General features: G+C 37.9%; 1 protein-coding gene across 7 annotated transcripts in view; it reads left to right on the top strand.

The window, feature by feature from the left end:
* ZNF385B (zinc finger protein 385B) overlaps positions 1–21,799 on the top strand; it is a 152,670-nt gene that overhangs the window by 87,980 nt on the left and 42,891 nt on the right. For 6 of the 7 annotated variants that reach the window (XM_014249208.2, XM_014249206.2, XM_088059138.1 and 3 more), the window contains one exon: positions 11,190–11,320. The exons of the other annotated variant lie outside the window; for it this stretch is intronic. In XM_014249208.2, coding sequence (XP_014104683.1) covers positions 11,190–11,320 — 131 coding nt within the window. The remainder of the gene's footprint in view (positions 1–11,189; positions 11,321–21,799) is intronic. 7 annotated transcript variants of the gene reach the window in all.

The following is a 21,799-nucleotide window of genomic DNA, read 5'->3' as shown; positions in this document are numbered from 1 at the left end:
CAAACTGTCTCATGGCAGAGGCAAATTTGGAAATGTGGCAAGAATAAACTGGCTAAACTATAAAATTCCTGCAGACTCAAGCACAAGAGCTCTATGTAGAGGTAGGAAATGGAAAGGGGTTTAAATTGCTAAGAATGATGAAGAAAGAGCAACATGAATCTGTAGGAAAAAATAGAAAATAAAATGAGACTGAAAGAAGCATTCAAGAAATCTTTCTGTAAGTGCACTTACAATATTTACAGGATACCAAATTAAAAGGTGGATTGTTACCATGAGATTCAGATAAAACCAAGAAATTTGGGTTGCATGGAGCCAGTTTTTAATTACTTTTTGTTAGAAAGATCAGTTGTGTTCATGTGACAGTTGCCAATATAAACCAAAAAAAGCCTGCAAGAACAGGTCAGAGTGTCTCGATAAACCAGAATCTTCAAAGCACTGGCTCTGACAGACATGTCACAAGGATTCTTGCATGGATGAAAATACTGATCTGTGGTACTTGTAAAAGAGGTTCCAGAGCACTGAGAGATCTGATGGGGTCACAGTAATTTTAAAAGAGAAGAACAAGCTAACTTTAGGAACTAATATGTTATCTTCCCTTTGAAGAAAAGGAGGAATGAATTATGCTAAAGTATATAAAGGAAATCAGGAGCTGAGTAATAACCAATGCAGCACATGGACAGGCATCCCTATTCTGTGAATGCAGGACTGGATTGCTGTGTTCACAAGGTGAACTTGAGTTAACACTGCCGTGTTGTCAAGTTAAACAGATTCTATCCTGAGAGAAATAACCAGAAACACAATGTGGCAGGCATGAAATTTGACTGTTACACTGCAGGAGAAATGAGGGCTACTTCAGATGAGTCTGAATGAGAATAAGACGCATCAGTGCTCAACAAAATTTTGCTTTTCTGCCACCGTCAACTTGGTACTCTGTTCCACTATCGTGACTTCAGCTCAACCAACTCGCTGGTCTGCTTGAAGGCAAATTTCTCACTTGTTGGTTTGTGTTTGTTTACAACTGGTCTGATTCCCTGTGCTGGCTCAAGGGGAGTGTTAGCAGAGGAGCAGTGGGGCCACCCATCCTGTTCCTGGTGTCATCATAGAAAGTAGATGCAGACTGTATGGCAGTTTTAAAAAATGCTTTCACACTTCTCTTTATTTGTCTTTATTTTCAGCATAGTGTTTGATTAGTTACATTTAGTTTATGAAATAATTCATATTAAAGTGATATTAATTGGTCTCTGGGAAATTAGAAGAAAAAAGAAGCCTTTTTTTGAAAAGCTTATATCAGTTGAAGCGCTATTATGTCAGATCAAATGTTTGGGTGAAAAAAAACCTCTTTTTTGGTCCAATCTCAATTTAATTTAACAGAAATTTTCTGTTGCCTGTTTATTTTCTTTTTTCTGTTTTTTTTATCTTCTCTCTTTCTGAGGGTAGAATTGTCCAAGTTCATATCATGCATTCTTTGAAAACATAACATCATGAAAAGTTTTTATGTACCAGCTCTGGCAGGGCTGGAGCACTGCTGCACCCCAAAGCAGAATATGGTTTAATCAGATACTGGTGTTTAATAAATGTTCAATAACATCACAAATATGGCAGTCTGAGATAGCAGAGCTGTGAATTTGAAATCTATTGTCTTCATTCTCCCTGTGTAAATAGAGGGTAGATAGCATATATTTTAGTTTCATTAAGTTTTCAAGTTCTTAACTTATTCATCAATGCTGACTTTGAGAATAAGTAAAGCAGTGCACCTTAATTCAAGAGAGACAGGATTTGTGGACTTTGATCTTCTGAATGCCATGACTCCATGCTGTCTGTAACCCTGTGCTCCGTGGTCCCCTTTCATGAACTCTTCAAAAAATTCAAACAGATACCATTTCTTTTCATATTTTTTTTGTTTCTTTCTTTCCGCAGAAGTTATTTTAAATGTAGCTCTGAATCAGACAGCTAGCTAGTAACCCTTTTAAGTATAATTCTAAGAAGAATAGCGGGGAAAATGCCAGTGAAATCCAGTTTATCAGTCTTAGGTTATATTTTAATATAATCTAAAAGAATAGCAGGCTGCCCTCCTTCCAGGGTCAAGCTGCAAACACTCACATAATCACAAATTATTCTGAGTAGGAAGGGACCCACAGGGATCATCAAAGTCCAGCTCCTGCTCCTTCACAGGACAGCCCCCAGAATCAGGGGGAACATTTCACACACATGGTGTGCTCTTCTCACAGATCATCAAAGCTAAACACACAATTACAACAGCCCAGATTTGTTCAGGCTTGAATAGTTGCTCACTATTTCACAGAACCTGAAGTCACAAAAGCACCATGTTGAAATGAAACTGTTACATACCTCCTGAGTCTTAAGCTGTTTGTTCATATGTGTATGTGTTTAAGTGTTGCAGAGGTGGTGGATCATAACCTTAGTGACTTAAGCAAGCATCATGGCACTGACTGATAGTGGGAAGCCTTTATGGGACTGCATGGTCTGTGTTTTATTGTGTCTTTTGGTTTGCTATAATCACTCATGATTGTGTGGTCACAGCAAAAACACATGAACAATATTCATATTGTAAGGCACTGGTAAACTTACAGTATTTGCCTTCCTTTTGTAAATGGCTTCAGTAGGTATTACCTGATGTGTTCTCAGTTAAGGTGACAGCAGCAAAGCAAACACCTCTCACTGTGTTTGGGTTGGGACAAAAGGCAAGGGAGGGGGCTGGTTTAAATAAATCAAGTAAAAGGATCCTACGGATTTTAGAAAGATCTCCATTAGTCCAGATGGCAGGAGAACAGAGAGCTGAAAAAGATGCAGCTGTTTTTTCTTTTATGCTTGGAAAACTTCAAAGTGAAAACAAGTCCAAAGCAATGTTTCCTAGAAGCTGATAAGAACAGAGGAGGGGGTAATGCTGCTCACTCAGTCTGTGGAAACCAGAGGGAGAGGCTTGAACCATCCAGGGGATTCTGAGAAAAAGAAATAGGGATAGAGTGCAAAACTTCAGATGACCTTAATGTAGGCCAGAGTCTTGCATTTATTAATAATTGTTACTGTTTTATTAGAAAAAAATCCAGCTTACTGAGCTTGATCATGTTAAGCCTTGACACGGCACTCTATTTTTCGGTCAAACAAATAGTCTGGGCTGCTTTAGAAGTCTATAGAATTATCTCTTTTAAGAAACTAATGGCAAATATTTCCATAGCATCTACAGATAATAGCAAATTGCAATTGTACTCCAGCCAGCATGTTTCTTCTAAATATAGTAAAGGATGTTTTGTAATTCATTTAATTGCTTAGACTTGACAAGGAGCCAGTGCTAACAAAGTTGCTTTGATAGCAGTATAGTGCTTGTGACGTTCATTTGGCTTGGGAATGCAAATACTGAGAAAAAACGTGTGAAATGAAGAGTGAAGCACGAGTGCTGTAAACTCTGCTGTTCTCCATGCAGGTGCACGAGTCCTGAGCCACAGGAACACGGAGGAGGGACAGCTGCACGAGGGAGGGGACAGGAGCGTGAGTCACACGTCCTGTGAGGACAGGAAGGACAGGGCTCTTCCTGATGTTATGGTCAGGCAGTTGTAACACAGTTATTTAGGGAAAATGCAGGATAATCAGTTCCACTTCTAATTATTGGACTTAACTTCCCACTCCATCTGTTCTGGTATCTTCCATAAAAAGCCTATGGGGATTCCTGTTGTATTGAAAACTACTAGAAAGGCAGTGCAACTGCAAGAAGAATAAGATTTTTTTAAAATTAATTTTCTAACATATTTGTCTCTAAAATACTGAAATTACATTTTGCTATTCATCTGTCTCTATCTTCTCCCTCTGCAGCCCCCCTTTCCCCAGTGGATATTGTGGCCCTGAAAATTAAACCTTCTGATCTTGTTTTCATAGTTTTAGTTACTTTCCCAGGAAAGTAACTATAAACATAAGTGTTTACACATTCCTTCTAAGAAATGTCTTTGATGAGCATTTCACATGACCAGTGTGATTGGGAAGGTGGTAACTTAGTTATCTAATCCCTGGTCATTGTCAAGAATCTATAAATACTGGAGTCAGAGAATAAAGTTACTTATTTTCCTGTCATACTATTGAGATGTGCCCGTGTGAATCATTTTGTGTCCTTTAGCGACGAGATATCATCATCATTATTATTGTAGAGCTTAAGGCAATAAATATCGACACAGTTTTTTTCAATATTCACATTAAGGCTTTTGGAGGTGGAAAATAATTAGCTAGGCAAAGGAATTTTCATGGAAGTCCAAGTAATCCCAAATAACCAATTAATATTTCAAAGAGGAAGGATCTGATCCAATGAAAATTTGCTTACTTGTAAGTACTGGTTGCATTTTACTTGTAAAATTTCTTTTTATTTTTAGAATTCTTACGTGAAATTACATGCAATACATAGCTATGCAACTTTTGTAAATGAGTTATATATAATTATCAGTATTAGATAAGTGATGGTTGAGTTTCTGGGTTGACTAAATGCCAGAACATCCATTCATTTCAGCAGCACCAGATTTAAATTTATCTTTGGTGTTGACCTGGTTGGTGGAAGCCTACATGTACACCCCATTTTCAGGAATCTGATTTTATACAAAAGGAGAATATGGAATTCTGATAGTACACCTTCATAGACCATTTCTATATGGATTATAATGGACATGCTAACTTCATGCTCAAGCAGACTGGAAATGAAGTTTTATTTTTTAGGGAGGGTATTAGTTTTATAATCTGACTTTTTTTTTTATAAATCCTTCTTGAGTGTGAAGAGGTTACGCTGTACAATATATAGATAATTTGTTGCAATAAGATGTTGTAGTGAAGTTGCATCAAAATGCCTCTAGGTTTCCTGAAACAATTGCTAAAAAAAAATAAACTCCAAATGGAGTGCAGAATATTTGGCATGTCATTTTTCATGCATATGTTGCTATGGAAGGCTGGTCCTGGCCCAGTGCTTTCTCTTCACTTGCCCTATGAGTGTTCCATGCAAGGGTCCTCCTTTAGTTGAGTAGCCGTGATTTCTACACCAGTTCTTGCTGCCTCTCCTTGTGGCTCCTGAGAAAACAAAACAGCACATCTTCTGAGTATTTACCTTGCTTTATTTGCCAGGCACAGGTAGATGTGTATAGTTTGGTTTTTAAATTCATCAGCAAGCTAAGGACTATTCGTATCATATATATGATATGTGAATAATATTTATGAGATATGAATACAGTACACTCTCCAGGTTTTAAAAGATGTATCACTAGCTCTGGTGCTAATCCTGTCAATTCCCAAAGGAGTTGCATCCTCATTCATGAGTGTTTTAGTTGGTGTGGTGCCCAGGGGGCAGAAAACTTGTTAGCATTTTTCCTGTCATCAGCTGTGCCATGTAACATATATTCTAGGCTTCTGCTTCAAGTTACTTGTAAAAATAAGTTGCCTGGATAGTGAGTTATCTCTTAACATCACATTGATTTGGGAAAATTTGTTGAAGTAATGGTCTTGTCTCTCCACAACTTCTTTTGACAGACTGGAATCCATATGGATGTCATAGGTCATTTTCCATAATACCATATTATAAGGAAGAAATCTTTGGTCTGCTGAGTGAAATGTGAAAAAAATTAATTAAAATTCTGTATTTACTATTTTTTTTTTATATATGAGGGGTGCATGTGTTAGTATTCACCTTCAGGAGTATTATTAATGGGATACTTCTAGAATAGATCTTTCCATAAGCGTTTTGATATCAACACCTGCTGTTCAGAAACTCAGAATTATTTTACTTGTGCTTAGCTTGTTTTTATGAGTTTATCTTGGGCATAAACAGAAAGAGATGACATCCTCTAATACCCATGTATAGCTGTAAGTAAACAAACTAAATTAGAACATTTCTAAATCCTCTAAAGCGATCGTACTGGAAAGAAAAATTACTAATATTAAGCATTGTGAAAAATCTCAAGGGTTAGTGTGTAATAAATGCCCAAACAAAAAAAATGTAGTGACTTGCAAGTGATTGTTTTTTACCTGTCAGACAGGGGGGAAAATGTGGTGGAAGCAGCACTGAGGCATTATGCAATAGGGGCATCAGATAAAAGGGAAGAAAACTGTGAATCTTTTATCATGTAGTTAGGTGGAGGGATTTTTATAAACACAATTTTTTCTGCAAATCAAACAGTTGCATACAGGTGTAGGAGAGTCTTGTGTAAGTTGGGTTTTTTTAGTAGTGGTTGGGGATTTTTGGGCTTTTTTTGTGAATCATAGGCAGTAGAGCTGAAGAGATTTTTATTCAATATGAATGCCCTAGGTACTACCTCTGGCTGTAAACTGTTTATAAAACTGGATTTCTTAGCCACATGCAGAAGTAAACAATTCTGAAAATGTTGAAAACTTCCACTGACAAAATAATAAACTGTACTGACACGGTAGGGTCCCAGAAAAAGCTCAGAGGTGAACACATGCAGACTTGTCTCATAATCCTTATAGGGAGTTGCTTCCACCTTCTGGAGCTCAGAAGGAAAATGCTGCAACCGGAGGTGACGGTGTGAGGTCTAGAGACAGGATGGCTGTGCACACTCTGGCTGCATCCTTAACTAATTCAGCCAGTGTGTGCAAAACAAAAGGAGCAATTTGTCATCCACCCTCAAAGGGGTACTGTTGGCTCAAGCAGTGTCTCAAAAGCACAGTTCTACAAAGGTGAAGCGGGGAGAAAGCCCAGAACAGATCCATCATACTGGTTACATTGCTACTGCTCTGAGGCCACATAAGACTACTCAACATTACTGTAGAAAGTAAAGGTTCCTCATAGCTGAAAATGCTCAGCACAGTGTGTCCAAAACTGAAAACTGCCATGTAGTGCACGTAAGTAGTGGTGGGTGTGAATATCTCAATATCCCTTTGGAATTTTCCCAGATACTGTCAATGGCACAGATTAAAACAAATGCAGCCATGTGCAATCTGAGGTGGAGATTGTCCAGTGCACAGAAATTTGTCACCAAAATACTTTTATTCAGTCCTGAGAGCACTTCAGTTACTCTTCCACTGCTCTTGCTGGGAGTGAGGATATCTTCCTTTGATGTGAAGATTAAAATACTTTAGTATGTTCTTTAGGTAACAGGAAAACAGGAGAGACTTGAGTATGGCTTCAGATTTCTCTACAGCTGCCTTTAATGAAGACTTTGGAAGAGAATGCTTTCAAGTCTGAAACATAATTCATTTCTTTAAGTAAGCTGAAATAATTCACAGAATGTGTTTTATATGAGTATGTTTTGTGAAGGAATTGGGTTATTTTGTTTAATGGCCTAATAATGACCCAGATCTGATGATCTGATAATGAGCAGGCATTACACTTTTTTTATGTTTTTAATGACAAAGAAAAGCACTTGGTGAGAAAATCACAGAAGTAATAGTGTCACAAATTGTTTTCAGGAGATACAGAGGGCAAAGTTGTGCACTTAGATTTGACTGAACTTGTCCCTGCTTTTCCTTGAAGAAGAGGACCAGTGACTGTTTACCATGGCTAAAGTTAATTGTGATTCCCTCTGCCAAAACTGCAGTCTTGCTAGTCTGTAAGTCTCAGTTTTCTGTGAAACTGGAAGTGGGGGGAGTTTTGGTAGAGATTCTTCAAGTCCCTGTGTCACCTGTCCCGTTGCTGGCTAAAGCTTGCTTCACTGGCCCCGGGGACTTGCCTCAGGAGTGAGAGATGTAAGATTTTCTAATTGCTCCCCAAAAATATCACTTGTGCTGCTTAATCCATTGCACATTATTTGTTAGAGGTGGATTATTTGGGTAACAATTACAACTTTTCCTGACTTCTGTAGAAACATCAGTGTCCCAGTCCATTGCAGTGTGTGCAAAGCCATGTGGGCATGGCTAAAGAGGAGCAGCACTTGGTACACAGGGACTTGTTTGTTCACATAAATATATGTAGGAAGAAGAAAAACTTCTAATAAAATGAGACATTTTGGGTAATCTGAAAACCTCTTTTTCTCCTCTTTGATAAAGGTAAAAGGGACCAGTGAGGATCAGTGCTTTTAGCAGTCTGTCCACAACTTGCATTCCCTGTACATAGATAACTCCTGCTGTGGGAGTCAAAATTGAAGTTACAAAATACTGTTTAATAAGTATGAAGCTGAAATAAATTAATGCCTTTACAAGAAAGAGCAGTTATATTTATTCCAAAGATTTGCAGGTAGTGCAAAACAATGTGTGTTTGACATGGTAAGCTGTCTTTATCATTAAAATGTTAATGAAATTATAAACATTTATTAAATTTATGAAAATGATGAAGCTTGTCAGCAACACCTTTTTTGTGCCAGTGTTCCTGCTTAGTCCAGGTCTGGATAAAGATTTGGTGGAGTAGTGGTGAGAATCTATTTGAGCATTGGGAGCAATGCGAGGGTAAAACCGTCCTATTGCATTTGATTTGATGATTTTGTCATGAGGTGCTTCCACTTGTAATTTAGGTCACCTTGACCTGGTAATTCCTTCAGAGGCTTTCAGAAGTGAGTCTGAAAGCCAAACTTCAGTCCAACAGGATAATCAATATTTGACTGGCAGTTGTTGAAGTAGTAAATTGGCAAACAAAACAAACACATTTTTTATGATGAATGCCTTCACTAATCAGTCTGGTAGGTGTACATGTTTCCTTTCCTATGTGAACTCCAAATGTATTCTAGTCTCCTGGTTATAAATTACTCTGCAGAAACACCATGAACTGCAAAACTAGAGCGAGATTTCAGATGTCTTTCACATAAAAGATTCTGTGCTCAACCAAGTAGTATAAAGAAGATTGCATTTTTTTCTGGAGGATGCTAGTTGGTTTTTAATTTTTAAAGATTTTATGCCAAATGCCTTCTATACATTGAATAAAGACAGCATCAGAAAAGTAACTGATTTCAAATGTCAGTCACAATTTTAGTCTATTCTGTTATTTTTTTCCTCTGTGAAATCGAGTTAAAATATGTAACCATAGCTTCATTGAAATACGTTTATGTAAAGAGAGGACAGGTCTTCTTTAACTTCACGGATCTTTAATTGCTTATGAATTTCAAAGAGAAACTTGCAGAAGTTAGATTGATGATGGCCCTTTAGGTAATTGAATACAACATAGTTCCTGTTTGAATGCAGCTCTGAAATCCAAATTATGTAAATCTACTGTTTCAGAACCAGCTAGTAGAAATAATCATCATTTTTGCAGTTGAAGATATTTTCTTTGGATAAATTCTCTGACACACTGCTTTCCTATTGATTCATTTTTTTCCATTATGGATATGAATAACAAACTATAGGCATGTTAGCCTTTAGCTTTTTGACATTTGTGACTCCGCTTGACTAAGCTTTGGTGTACAGTTGATTAGGCACAACTGTCAATTAGTCTCATGGGCTTATGCAGGAACAAACCTGACATTTATGAAAGTATTGGCATAGAAGAAGGGAGAAAATATTCTGGGAAAGTTTCTCCAGCATATTTTTCCTTTCAAGTTGTGCAGCTCTGTTGGGATGCTATGAAACATTCTCTCTGCATAGCTGTCATTGACCCATCTCTGTGCAAACATCATGCTTTTCCTATAGAAGAAACAGAGAATAGATTACAGCCTGCTATTCATCTGCTAGACCATAATACAATGTTTACTGTGCTGCAGCTGGGATCAAAATGACTGTCTCTCCAGCATCAACAAAATTTGAGCTCAGGGCTAGTTATAAGTGTTTGGTCATCCAAAAAATCCATGCAGCCCCATCTGGCTTCTGAACTTAGCTTTCCTCTTGGATACCATAAGATGGGCTTGAAATTGTGACTGTGGGGGCAGGACTGTGGAAAGGAGGAAAATCTCTCCTTTGCCTTCAGTTTTATGTGTCCTTAACAGGCAGGCAGGGAGATTCCTTAATGGAAGACTGGTGCTTGGGCAGCCAGTATGGATTGCCCAGCATTTTGCAAATGGATACAAATTATTTGATTTATAGGAAAAGAGAAGGAAAATTGCTTGTTTACTTTCCTAATTCCCTCCTTCTAGCTCCCTATCAGTCCCCCTCCCCTTCCCTCCTGCCCATCCCCTTCCTGGCTGGGTTAGAAAAGCTCAGATAACTTATATGAGAAAAAGCTCAGGTATTGTGTAAGCTGTACTTGAGACAAGGGAGGCTCCTAGGAGGCCTGTTATGCTCCCAGCTGCTGGCCACTGATGAGTGGGAGAAAGAGGTAATTATGGAGAAATTGTGACAGAGGTAGGAGAGACAGAGAGTGACTCACTCTCCTTTAGAGGTGTGGGACACTTATGTTCCACTGCCTGCTCCTGTCAGTGTTGAATTATTCATTCAGCCCAGGAAGGAGACACTGAGGTCTTTTTTTGGTTTTGTTTTTTTCACATTGTATTTCAATGTGGGGAATTTTATTTGAAATCTATTTTGTATGGTTTCAGGGAAAAAAATACTCCCACAGGCATATCTGGAAGCTGTGTGCTAGGCACATTTATTGTGTGAATAGGGCAGATAGCTAGTTAAAAATGAGTATTTGGGTGTCTGTGCCTGCACATTCCCTTGGGATCTTACTGGGCAATGATTCTTAACTGTATACAGAAAAAATTTAGCATATAGATCTCTAAAAAACTTTTGTTTGGACAGCTCCAATTTAGAAAACAGTTAGCATTACATGTAAAGAATTGTGTTCAACTATATGATAGCTGATTATTTTGTTGACTATTCTATAATATTTGCCTTGCATCATAAAAAAGGCAATTTTTTACATGTTAGATGAAATGGTCTTTGTGTAGCACCTGATAGTCAGAAGAGGGAAAAAAATAACATGCAGATCATTATTTGGAAACAAACATCTGGATTTCAGCATACATTGTCTGTGCTGGCTGATCTAGTAGGCAACCATGAATTGCAAAAGCATCTGACTTTCATGGGCACCCATCCTGGCCTTTTTGGCACAAGAAGAATTTTGCAGCTGTAGAAAGGATTTATTCTACCTGCCTGTGTGATTTATATACCATATGTCTTCTCTTCAGCGTCTGAGTACCCATGGCTGTAGGGGAGTGCTCTGCCTCGTCTGTACTGTGTGTAAATAGGATCCTTTTAATGATATTAACTCCTGCAGAGCCTTTTCATCGTCCCCTGTATAATTTTTTCTTGGCAGTTGTGTCATCTATGCTGTGTGTGTTGGAGAAAGGAGAATACCATGAATTCCTGGTTTTGTTTGCTCTTGGCAGGCACTACTACACTTCCCACCCTTGTGCGCACACCTACCTTGATGATGCAGCCTTCCCTGGATATCAAACCCTTTATGTCCTTCCCTGTGGACAGCAGCTCTGCTGTTGGATTCTTCCCAAATTTTAACACAGTAAGTAAAGGTGTTTCCACATTTAGTTTCAGTGTATGCTTTCCAATCTGGTTCTAATACCCAGAATAATACTAAATACTAATACTGAAGCTGCCTTAAAACAGTGCATTGTTTACTCAGTTCTAGGGAGCCCTTTCTTTCTGTGCCATGGTGGTTGCTTTTCCCCTCTATGAAAGGCTTGGAGTGGTGTCCAGCCTTCTCACTGTGCATGGGGCTGATTGATTTTTAACTTGGTCTCTTGAGGTGGTTGTTTGCACATTGGGAAAAACAGCCCTATGCTATGCTAAAGATTTGAGAAGGAATAGAATGATTTGGAGCATTTGTCTGGACATGTATTTCTATATGCTGTAAGAAAGGAAGAAAAAAAAAAGCTAATGGGAATACAGGCATGACAGGTAAGACCCAGATCCTACACCACTGTGAATCAAACTAAGCCTAATACATCCAGGAAAGCAACTGGAGGATAATGTTAATTCTGTATAATTTCCACATTGTATATTCTGTATGATTTCCACAAGTGTAAAACTGCACAGCCAGCCAATGTGAAAAATGTGAACATGTTATTTTTGCTTTATGGTAAAGCATCTTGGGTTTTTTTTCAAAACAAAAGGGGTATTACCAAAATAATACTTCCATGATTCTTCATGTTTATCAGAGCAGTAATTGAAAAAATACTCTCTTCCGAACTTCTCACTTTTTTATCAGCTCATAAAAAGGCAATGAGTGTTATCAAAATGCTTGTTTGCCATCACAGTTGAGCTTAAATGTTTAAGCTAAGGGGTTAAATAGGAAGGAAACTGTTGTGAGTCATTTCTGCCCAGTCAGAAGGTCCAGTGTGTTTGTAGGTGACCGTCACCTGAACTGCTGCACATTGCGCTCGTCACTGTGGCTGTGGTGGGGGTGGAAAGGGGAGCAGTGTCATCACCACCACACAGGCACCAGCTGAACCACTGCCAAGCGCTTCCTTTGACAGACTAACCGTCTGCCTGAAACTAAAACTGCAACAGCATTATTTTTCCCCGTGCAAATACGCCTTGCTGACAGGCCATGTGCTACAGCATGCGGTGATGTGGGGTGGTTGTGAGGTGACATAGGAACCAGCTTCTGCAATGTGTCAGCAGCCCAATGTATGAACAGTAGCAAATATTACTAATTCATTGCAAAACATGTATGTGAAAAATGTGTGTTTATCAGGGAGATGTGGCAATGTGCATTTGCACAAAGATACAAAAGATTAGAGGAAAAACCCAGGAACATTAAAAGAGCAGGCTCAAAACTCATGTTAAGGAAGCAGTGGGTCGCTATCATATCTAGGCATGATGCAACTCATATTAATTTTCCATCCTCTTCCTGATACTCTCAGGAATTTTGTTTGTTATGATTTTTTTGCTTTCCAGTTGCAAAGGTTTTCTAGGTGAGCTTTTTCACAGAACTGTACATTATGACTTACAAAACTTTTCTTTAGAGATGTAGTTTTAGAGTCAACCAACCATTAATTGCTTTCTGATGGTATTACTGAATATCAGAGTCGCAGTAGCCTCTAGAGACTGTTTAATTAGTATATTTACACTGATCTTTTCTAGTTTATATTTATCTGCGTTACCTTTCATTTGCCTAATTCCTGGCATGTTTGTCCTTCACAACTGTAATTCCTCTCCAAACTCCTGTAAGGTTTTATTAAAAATTAGACCTGGGGTAATTGGCAAACATTGTAAACTTGGTGTCTACTTCCTCCCTTGGAATTCTTTATAATTATATAAAATTATGCCGCTATATACCACAGACATTGCATGTTTAAACTCTTTATTTTAAGAAACAGTGGTTCAGTACCTCTCTATTTCTAATTTGCAGACTTTGCCATTTATCTTGCAGGTATTGATTTTCCTTGAGAGTCTTTCACAATGGACTTCAAAGCTCATTGGAAAACTAAATCATTCATGATTATTTACTGACAGGCACAATGAATGCCAGCTGTCATGTACTTCCTTTATTTCTAACTTAGCACAACCTTTGCAAATGCAGATATTTAGGTTTTTGTATATGTAGTCCTTTTATTCCTTCTTTTTCATTCCAAAGCGGTGGCAAAAGTATGCAAAAGTGTTTAAAACTATTTTTCCAGAAGATAATTTTGAGTTATAGAAGCTAAATCCAGTTGATCCATAACATATGTATCATCCACGATCTTTTATCTTATGCAGGAAGTAAATATTAGAAGAGCCAAAAAAGCCATCATTTGCTTTATGGATCAATCAGGAAATCTATGCACTTCATTCATAGGAGGACTTGTCAAGGACAGGAAAACCTCCAGTGTGCTTCCCTTCATCTCTTTGCCTTCCAAGGGACTGAGGGGACCCTTCGGGGTGCTGGTTGTGCTTGCATGTGTTCACTGAAAGTGGCAGAAAGAAATGGTCTGAGACAAAACTTCTTTGGCTCCACCTGCATTTTCAATGGCTGTCAGAGGCAGAAACATTCTTTTAAACCTTCCCAGGAGATGGTTTCTAACTTAACATCAGAGGCCTTAAAAAAGAAAAGTTTCTGCATGAGAGCTTAATAGAGTAACTACCAAGGCAGAAAAACAAGGTAAAATGTATTAACTACAAACATCTTCAAAGGAACACTCCCTACAGTTTTCTCCCAAAAGAACTTCTCTTATTTATGAAAACATATTTAAAATCTGGGGTAAACCCTTTCTTATTTAGTTAACTTTGACAGTTTTCAGTTCTGAAAACATCTGTGATTCTCCAGATAAAACATTAGTGTTCCCATTTTGTATGTGGTAGTATTTTGATCCCTAGCTTCTCTCCACAAGGGGTACTTTCAGCTGATGCACTGAGCAGACCCTGATTTTGTAAAAGAAATGCCTAACCCTATCATATCTTACTTTCTTGATGGAATTCCATGATTTAGTTTAAGCTGTCTCCCTTTTGCTTCTCTTTAAATCATTAATAGTTCCAAATATGCTGTGGATGTATGTATAGTAATTGCCAGTTGATGCCCCAATTAAATTTGTTTTTGTTCGTTATTATATAGGAAAAATTATTTGGGGGAATGACTGTACTAATTCGCTGGATATGTGTCTTTATTCCTCAGTAAGGAGAATAAAACTTTTCTGTTTCAACAGATCAGCCAGAAGGGGATCTTGTAAGGGCAGGATGAAGGATTCCAAGCAAAGAGGTATTGCAGAATAGGTGCTGTCTTTCCTGGTCTTTTCATATTAGCAGCAAGTAGTTTTGTCAGAACAGTAGAGGCATGATCAGACTGTCAGAGTCTGAACTTGAGTTGCTGCATGAAAGGACAAACCCTCTCCCAAGAAATGCTGCAGCAATGGATCCAAAGGTGACATAATGTTTGTCCTGGCATCCAGTTCCAAATGGTCCTGCCTAATACCCCTCTGTCTGAAATGCAGAGCTTGAATCAAATTATCAGCTATTAGTACTTAAAATGTTCTTGTTTATAAAAAATTAGGAAACAGCATTACAGGAACTTCCCAAATTGGTACTTCCAGTTTGGGATGGATGTGGACCAGAAGATTATTAAGCAGAGTTCTTTATCAGCATACAAAAATGATTCTGAAGGCGCCTTAATAGGTTAACAACTCGCATGTTGATTACATTTAAAAATATGCCAGTCAAGTATATAGTCAATGAAAATCAAAGTTAAGTTTACTGTGATCCCCATTTTGTGTTTATTATTACATAATACTGAATTTTACATATGCTGGCTTCCACCACACATCTTTACCTTCTGTACCATTCTTTCTCTAAACCTCCCTGATTCTTTATTTCCTGCCATCCATCTTGTGTACTGAATGATGAAAGCATACTTTTTATCCTTACTTGTCATCACATCATGGAACATGTGCTAAAGCGACTGAAAGCCAGGATTTATCTTGCAAGATCAAGATCACTGATCACTTCACGATCACTGTCTTCATGTCCCTATATAAAGGTTGTGTACTTCCTAAAAAAAGAAATCTCAAAATTCCAGCATATTCTGCCTTGTCCTGAAATGAGAGCAGTACTACATGACTCACATTTAGTTGAAGTGGTACAGCTAGGGACCTGTCAGTCTGCACAAAAACATTATCAGCAGCAGCTTCTCAGATTCTATCATCATAGAAAATAATCAGCAATTCATATGCTTCTTTGTGAGTTTGTTATGGCCTCAGGGGTAATCAAAGATTAGAGCATCTCTTGTAGCTTTCACATTAGTGAAACATTTTGCATCTAACTAGCCCATGATTGGTTTCTAAATGCTAGTTCATACCCTTTATGTTTTAGAGGACACATGGGTTAATGTGGCCTAGTTATTGCTTCAGTGTCTTATTTCTCTTCAATTTTCTTCAAGTAGCTTTATGCTGATTCTTTATATTAGAGTTCTCTCAGTCCCCTTGCAAAGTGGACCAGAGATATTTTACATCTGCCAGTGAAGGTGAGCCAGCTGGAATGTGCTACAGGAAAGGAAGAGGAGCTGACTAGTAACTTAGTCAGACATTTCTGACTCTTCTCCAACATTAGCCCTGCCTGGACTAAGTATCCCTGGCCTACCCCCAAGACAACTACTGGGAAGAACTAATTTTCTCTTTCCTCTTCTGTGTTTTCAATTTTTATCACATTTTTATTTGCTGCCTATCTCCCTCTCTTTTGAAGGGCCCAGTAATCACCAAGGCAGAAGCTGAGTTCAGCAGATAAGAGCACAGGGCACCCATATCACCAGCTTCACTCGCCCCTCTGTGCCAAGTGCCTCTTCTGCCTTTTTGGCAGGACACTGTGGCTTGGGAGCTTTCTCTTTCCTTAGCTGGGTCTGAATTCAGCCACTTAACACCCTGCTGCAGTGCCAAAGTACGCTTTCCAGCACAGGATTGTATATGGCAGGAACAGATTACAATTGCAGCCAACTGGATGTTGCCAACCCGTTATCTGCTGTCCTTTTTATCCAAGTACCCTGTCCCTGTGCTCTGTTTCCCATTTTCCCTTTTATGGAGTGCTGGAGGGAAGTGACCTTTTCTGGTCCTCTCCATCTGACTCCAGAGAGGAGGTGAAATTTTTTAAGAGCCATACTTTACATTCATTAACCATGCAGAAAGGAAATTTAAGCAGTTGATTTAGGAGTGGTGTTTTGCAGGGTAACTGGATATTTTTCTAGAGGATTTTTGTTGGTTGGGGTTTCTTTAATTAAAAAATTGTAATGTTTTTTCTTACAAACCTCTTACACCCTTTATAGTCATGCAAGTATACAAGGACTTCGACTTCAGGTCTGCCTTCTGTTCCTCTTTTGAACACTGAAAAATATTCCTACTTCACTTTTAGTTGTTACGGATGTAAAAATTCACGTTTTTCAAATCATAGCCAGAATCATCCAATTCACAGCATAAGGAGTCATCCTACTGCCATTTATTAAGGGAATAAAAAAATAATAGGTATTTTCTGAGATACAGGTGAGGAAAGCAGAAGTTCAGGACCACATAATGAAGCCCAGATCCTGTCAGCAGAGACCTCTCTTTTGTGGCTAGTCTTTGCTATCTCTTGTCCACGTACCTGGCTACAGAGCCCCTTGACTCTCCATGACATCATTTTCTTAATTTTCTGTAGTCCCTTTTCTTTGTACCCTTAGGCATTTTTTACCAAGCCAGGAATCCCTCTTTGTCTTTCTTCAGCTTTGAGGCAAAGCAGCAGAGAACTCTTTCAGCCATGGTAGGAGTTTTTTGAAAAATTCTTCTCAGCCTGTGGAAGCCCTGAAAGATGTTTATTGAAGGTGGTATATTTTTCCCACAAAATACTTAAGTCTTTTCCTGAAACTTCCAAAAAACCTCTGAGTTTGAAGAAAACACCTGGTAAGATACACTGAGTTAGATATGGAAAAAAAAGCTGCCAAAAGCAGGGGATTGTCAGTTGATTTTTGACAGATTTTTCAGTTTCTGGCATTTTAACAGAAAGATGCAGATTCCCTAGTTCCTGTCAGGAATCTCTCAAAGAGCAGCTCTGTAAAATTGGTGAACCTAAATAAGCACTTTTCTGCTGCTTCTTTTAGTATATCACACATATCATTACGAGAGGGAAAAAGTGCTTATTAAAATAATACAGTCAGGCTTTAAGGGAGACTCTCTTCAAACAATAATTATTTTATAGATTTTCCTACTGCTTTTGTGTTTTTTCGAAGAGGAATTGGATGGATGAGCTTCCTTCTCTCAGTTTCCAGATCAGCAGCCTGATAGATAGGGAACCTGTCTCTGAGGAGAAAGTGCACTGACACGCACTGGTGAAGAAGACACCAGGTGCAACCTTTCCCTACCCCTTTGCAGGACTCTGGCATCCACCATGTGGATTTTAAAAAATGGTTCCTAAATTGCTGCATTACATCCATTATTGCGTGTAAAAGTAATTAGGTCTTCCTAATTCTTTAAAGAAACACAGTTTCTGTGTACAAATCCTACAGTTTGCTGAGTTGTCCAGAAAATCTGGTCCTTGGCTATGTCTTTCTTAACAGAAACCTTGGAGTTACTCTTTCTAACATTTCAGCAATATTTATTTCTTTTGCTCATCAGCACAGGAAATCTCAGAAGCCTTTATCTGCATTGAATTGATTTCTTCTCAACTTAGTAGTATGTTCCTGGTACAAGAAAGCTTTTTAAAGGGAGAGGGTTGTTAATGATAAATATTTTCGGCATTAGGTAACCAAAGGATGTTATGCAAATAGACTGTTTTTACAGCATCTCCCCTCAAAGCAAGCAGTCACAGAATTGTAGTTTAGGACAAGAAACATGTGTTTTACCACTCTGCTTACAAAGATTTTGCTAGTTCCTAATTACAAACCTAAGTTCTACAAGTTCTAAGCAAAATTCTGGAGCAGCTTTAGAGAAAATAATTCTCCGTATGTCTGATGAAGTGGCTACTTTTGCAATATCCTGGCTGTTCGTGGTGAGCTTTCCTGCCCCGCCTTAGACACTTGTCACATCGTTCCATGCAAAACTGAGAACTGCTGCCATAATTATTAGTTATTATATTATAAAAACATAGCTTAAAATTTAATTCTTGCCATACTCATTCCTTTGGAATGTGGCTGTCCTTGTAGTCTTTTAATCTAAATACAGTTTCATGACAATCTGAAGCCACACTGTCAAACTTGTCTTTCCTGTGCATGCCTGGAAACCAAAAACACACAGATTTGGAGCACTGACCAGCTCATTTCAACATTTCAAGGAACAGAGCAAGGCTGAGTTGAAGAGCTGTGCCTTTCAGACCAGTCTTCTCTATATTCAGTCTGTCCATTTTCACTATGAACTTCAGCTGCTTCCCCAAGTTACTGCTAGGGAGAGAGGATCTCATTTCTTGCCCATGTATTTGTTAGACAAGACAGGTTTTTACCTGGCTTTGTTTCTCATTTACTTAAATTTTAAGAAAAATATCCCCACCAAACATAAAGAAAAATCCCAAACCAACAGTCTTTGATTTGAAACATTAAGTTTCAGAACAAGCTTAATTAGAAGAATCCTGTAAAGATTTGTATATAAATACAGTGCTTTTTTAATCAAAAGCATTTTGAAGTTTGTTTGTGTAGTGTGTGTTGTTGATAAAAAACCTGAAACAAAAACAACCTGAAAGAAAAACACACCCAAATCAGAAATATCATCATTAATTTTTAAGTGAAAAAGGCCTTATTTCTTATATACTGTGAAAAGCGGAAGACAGCTGTGAAAATAGTTAGGCAATTATTGGTTCTGATCTGCTTCTCACTTATATTTAGTCACTGAATACATTCATATTCAAGTCTCTATATACACATACATTTTATCCTCGTATTAGCTGTGTTTTCTTCAGTATATGAAAAGTAATGGTATTAATTCATTTCAGAAGACTAGATTTATTGTGCCTTTATTCTCTCCTGTTCACAGAATTAATCAAAAGCTCTGAATTTGTCCTTAACCTCTCAGCATAGTTCAGAACTGTAGTGGAAATTCAAGTGTACCTAATGCAATACCATTCATCCTTGTGTTTTGGTGTTCTGGAGCAGCCTGGGAGCAGGAAAACTCATCAAAACTTAGAGCAGGCTTTTAAGTAGAAAAGGGTCATAGCTAAGGACCATCTCAAAGATGAAAGGAGAAATCAGGAATCTTGTTTTGCCTCATGTGCTATCTAAGCTCCTTTTCTGAGTACAAACTCTAAGGCTTGAATCTTTTGGCAGGATTTTGCTGATTTTGCTCAAAGGTACTTTTTTGTATTATTTTACCTGTTTATATTCTTTTACTGCCAGTTGGTAATAGGTGCTGTAATAAGAACAGTTATGCTCTCAGAGTATGTTATTGGTTTGCTTTTCAGCAAGTCTCAAACTACAGTATATTTTTATTTTTTGTTGGATCTGAAGGCAAGACAGTAATGTTTTTTTGTTTAGCTGAACACAGCTGAGTGCTCTGAATAACAGCAGCTTTAATAATAAAGAGCAGTTATGTAACACCTTCTATCAGATGATTTTAGCATGTTACTTAGACCTTTCAGCTTTTTTTATTGGGTTGCAAATATTTTTATTCCCATTTTACAAATGAGTAATATAAGGCTCAGATGAAATTTCTCAGATGAAATTAATGGATGGTTAAACCTGTGAGCCAGCATAGCCACAGAGGGAAAGGAAACTGTCTTATTCCCTGAGCATTAGCTTAACCATTGGATTTGGACTTTACTCGTTTTCTCAGGTTTGGTCTGTTATGGTCCCAGCAGATCACTCTGCAGGTACAAAATATTGCACAGTGGTAGAGTAGTCATCTGGATGGATTAAAAAAGAAGCTGCCTGAGACTTAAAGCTGGTTCAGGTTCATATAACAAAAAGCACCGAGCCACGGATACTTGCTTTTTTTACTTATTCTCCATTTGTTTGGTGGGGAGGTCTCTTTTATCCTAAAACATTCTCAGCAGCTTTCCATTTCTTTATTTCACCCACAAAAGTCTCCCATCTTGTCTGGAGCAGAAAATTTGACAATTTTTACCATAAAGGTTAAATCTATTTTTAGTGTTCTCATAACAAACTCAATCCTTTAATGTATTTATATCCTTGCTTGAGAATAAGCCTTAGAAGAAGCAGAGACCAGATTTAGAATTATTTTTTTCTTCTGTCGTGTCTCATCAGTTTTTTTACAAAGTCAAGTACTTTAGAGGAATCAAATACTACATTTTCATAATTGCACAAAGAGTTCTAAAACAGAAAACAGCAGTGGTATTTAATTTTCTGAAAATTCTGAAAATTTAAGACTAAGACTATTCTGATTATGATTTTCTAAGCCAGAAATTGTTTCTAACAAGCAATAAATATACAAGCATGAAAGGAAGGAAGGGCAGAGGAAATATTCACAGCACTGATAATAGTAAAAAATAGTTTAAAGGTGTTTTCTCAGTTACCTTTTGACCTTTTGTACTTAATCATATCACATTTCATGGAAAGGAGAGAGAGGTAGGAAGAGTTGAGGGTTTATTTATCTTTGATTTTGATTTTTAATATCAGTTACTTGATGTAGGCTAGAGCAGTGCAAAGGCCAGAAAAGCAAAAGATTAGAAAATCCTTGGTTTTGTTTCAATTTTTCCTTTTGCCTATGATTTCAGAACTGGGTTAGGACAAAGGAAATTCTGCTGAGAAGACTGGGATTCATCGGTAGCCTTATGTTATTAGTCCGAGAATGGTTTGCAAATTCTTACATGCAAACCTTTCTGAAAGCAGTCACTGCTTCAACATAAGGTTCCCAGTGTGGTGCTGTTTTAGCCCTCTACAAGGCTGGGTCAAGAAACATCCTGAGAGAGAAAAGGATGTGTGATGGTGAAATTACTTGTGCTAGCACACAGGAGGGATAATGTGCATGTCAGTAAAGATTTAGGGCTCTGCTTTCCAAGTCGATGCTGAGGAAAGATGATGAATGCATTTCTTGTTAAAACAGAAAGAATGTAATTAGGTAGTTAAAGAGAAAATATATTTGAACATGTGCTCTGACTTTTAGTACCTGGGCTTCAATGGCATATTGAAAATCTGAAAGGGAGTTGGAGAAAAGCTAGCAAATTAATCAAGTTTTTATTGTGAGCAGCTTAAGGCATTTGGTTTATCAAAGAGAAGGTTAAGAGCTGACATGATTGCAGTGTATGAGTGCCTGCACTATTCAGAGGGTATTTGAGGCTTGAGTGACCTTTAATAGAGAAGCACAACTAGATTGGGTGGCTTATAATAACTCAGAAAGTATTGCTTCCACAGTGATGTAAATTAACTTGTTTGGAAACTTTTATATCAAGCTCTTTAGATGTGATTTTTTTTTCCTAAAATTTAGGCTCTGGTTGACCACAAATTATTGGACTTTGTAATAGGAAGGGCTGAACCTTTTCAGTGAATGAAATGATGTCGTAATTTTTTTGGGAAATCGGATGTAATGGTTCCCTCTGGCCTAGCCCAAATCTGTAAATCACTTCAGGCATCACTTTCAGTACTCTGTGTGATTGTGAATACAAGCAC

This window comes from Pseudopodoces humilis, chromosome 8 (genome assembly GCF_049639895.1).
Source record: "Pseudopodoces humilis isolate 2021_Gansu_Grassland_sample_001 chromosome 8, ASM4963989v1, whole genome shotgun sequence".
In the NCBI taxonomy this organism is placed as follows: Eukaryota; Metazoa; Chordata; class Aves; order Passeriformes; family Paridae; genus Pseudopodoces; species Pseudopodoces humilis.
The sequence above is the reverse complement of the archived record's forward strand: the minus strand, read 5'-3'. Positions and strand labels throughout refer to the sequence as shown.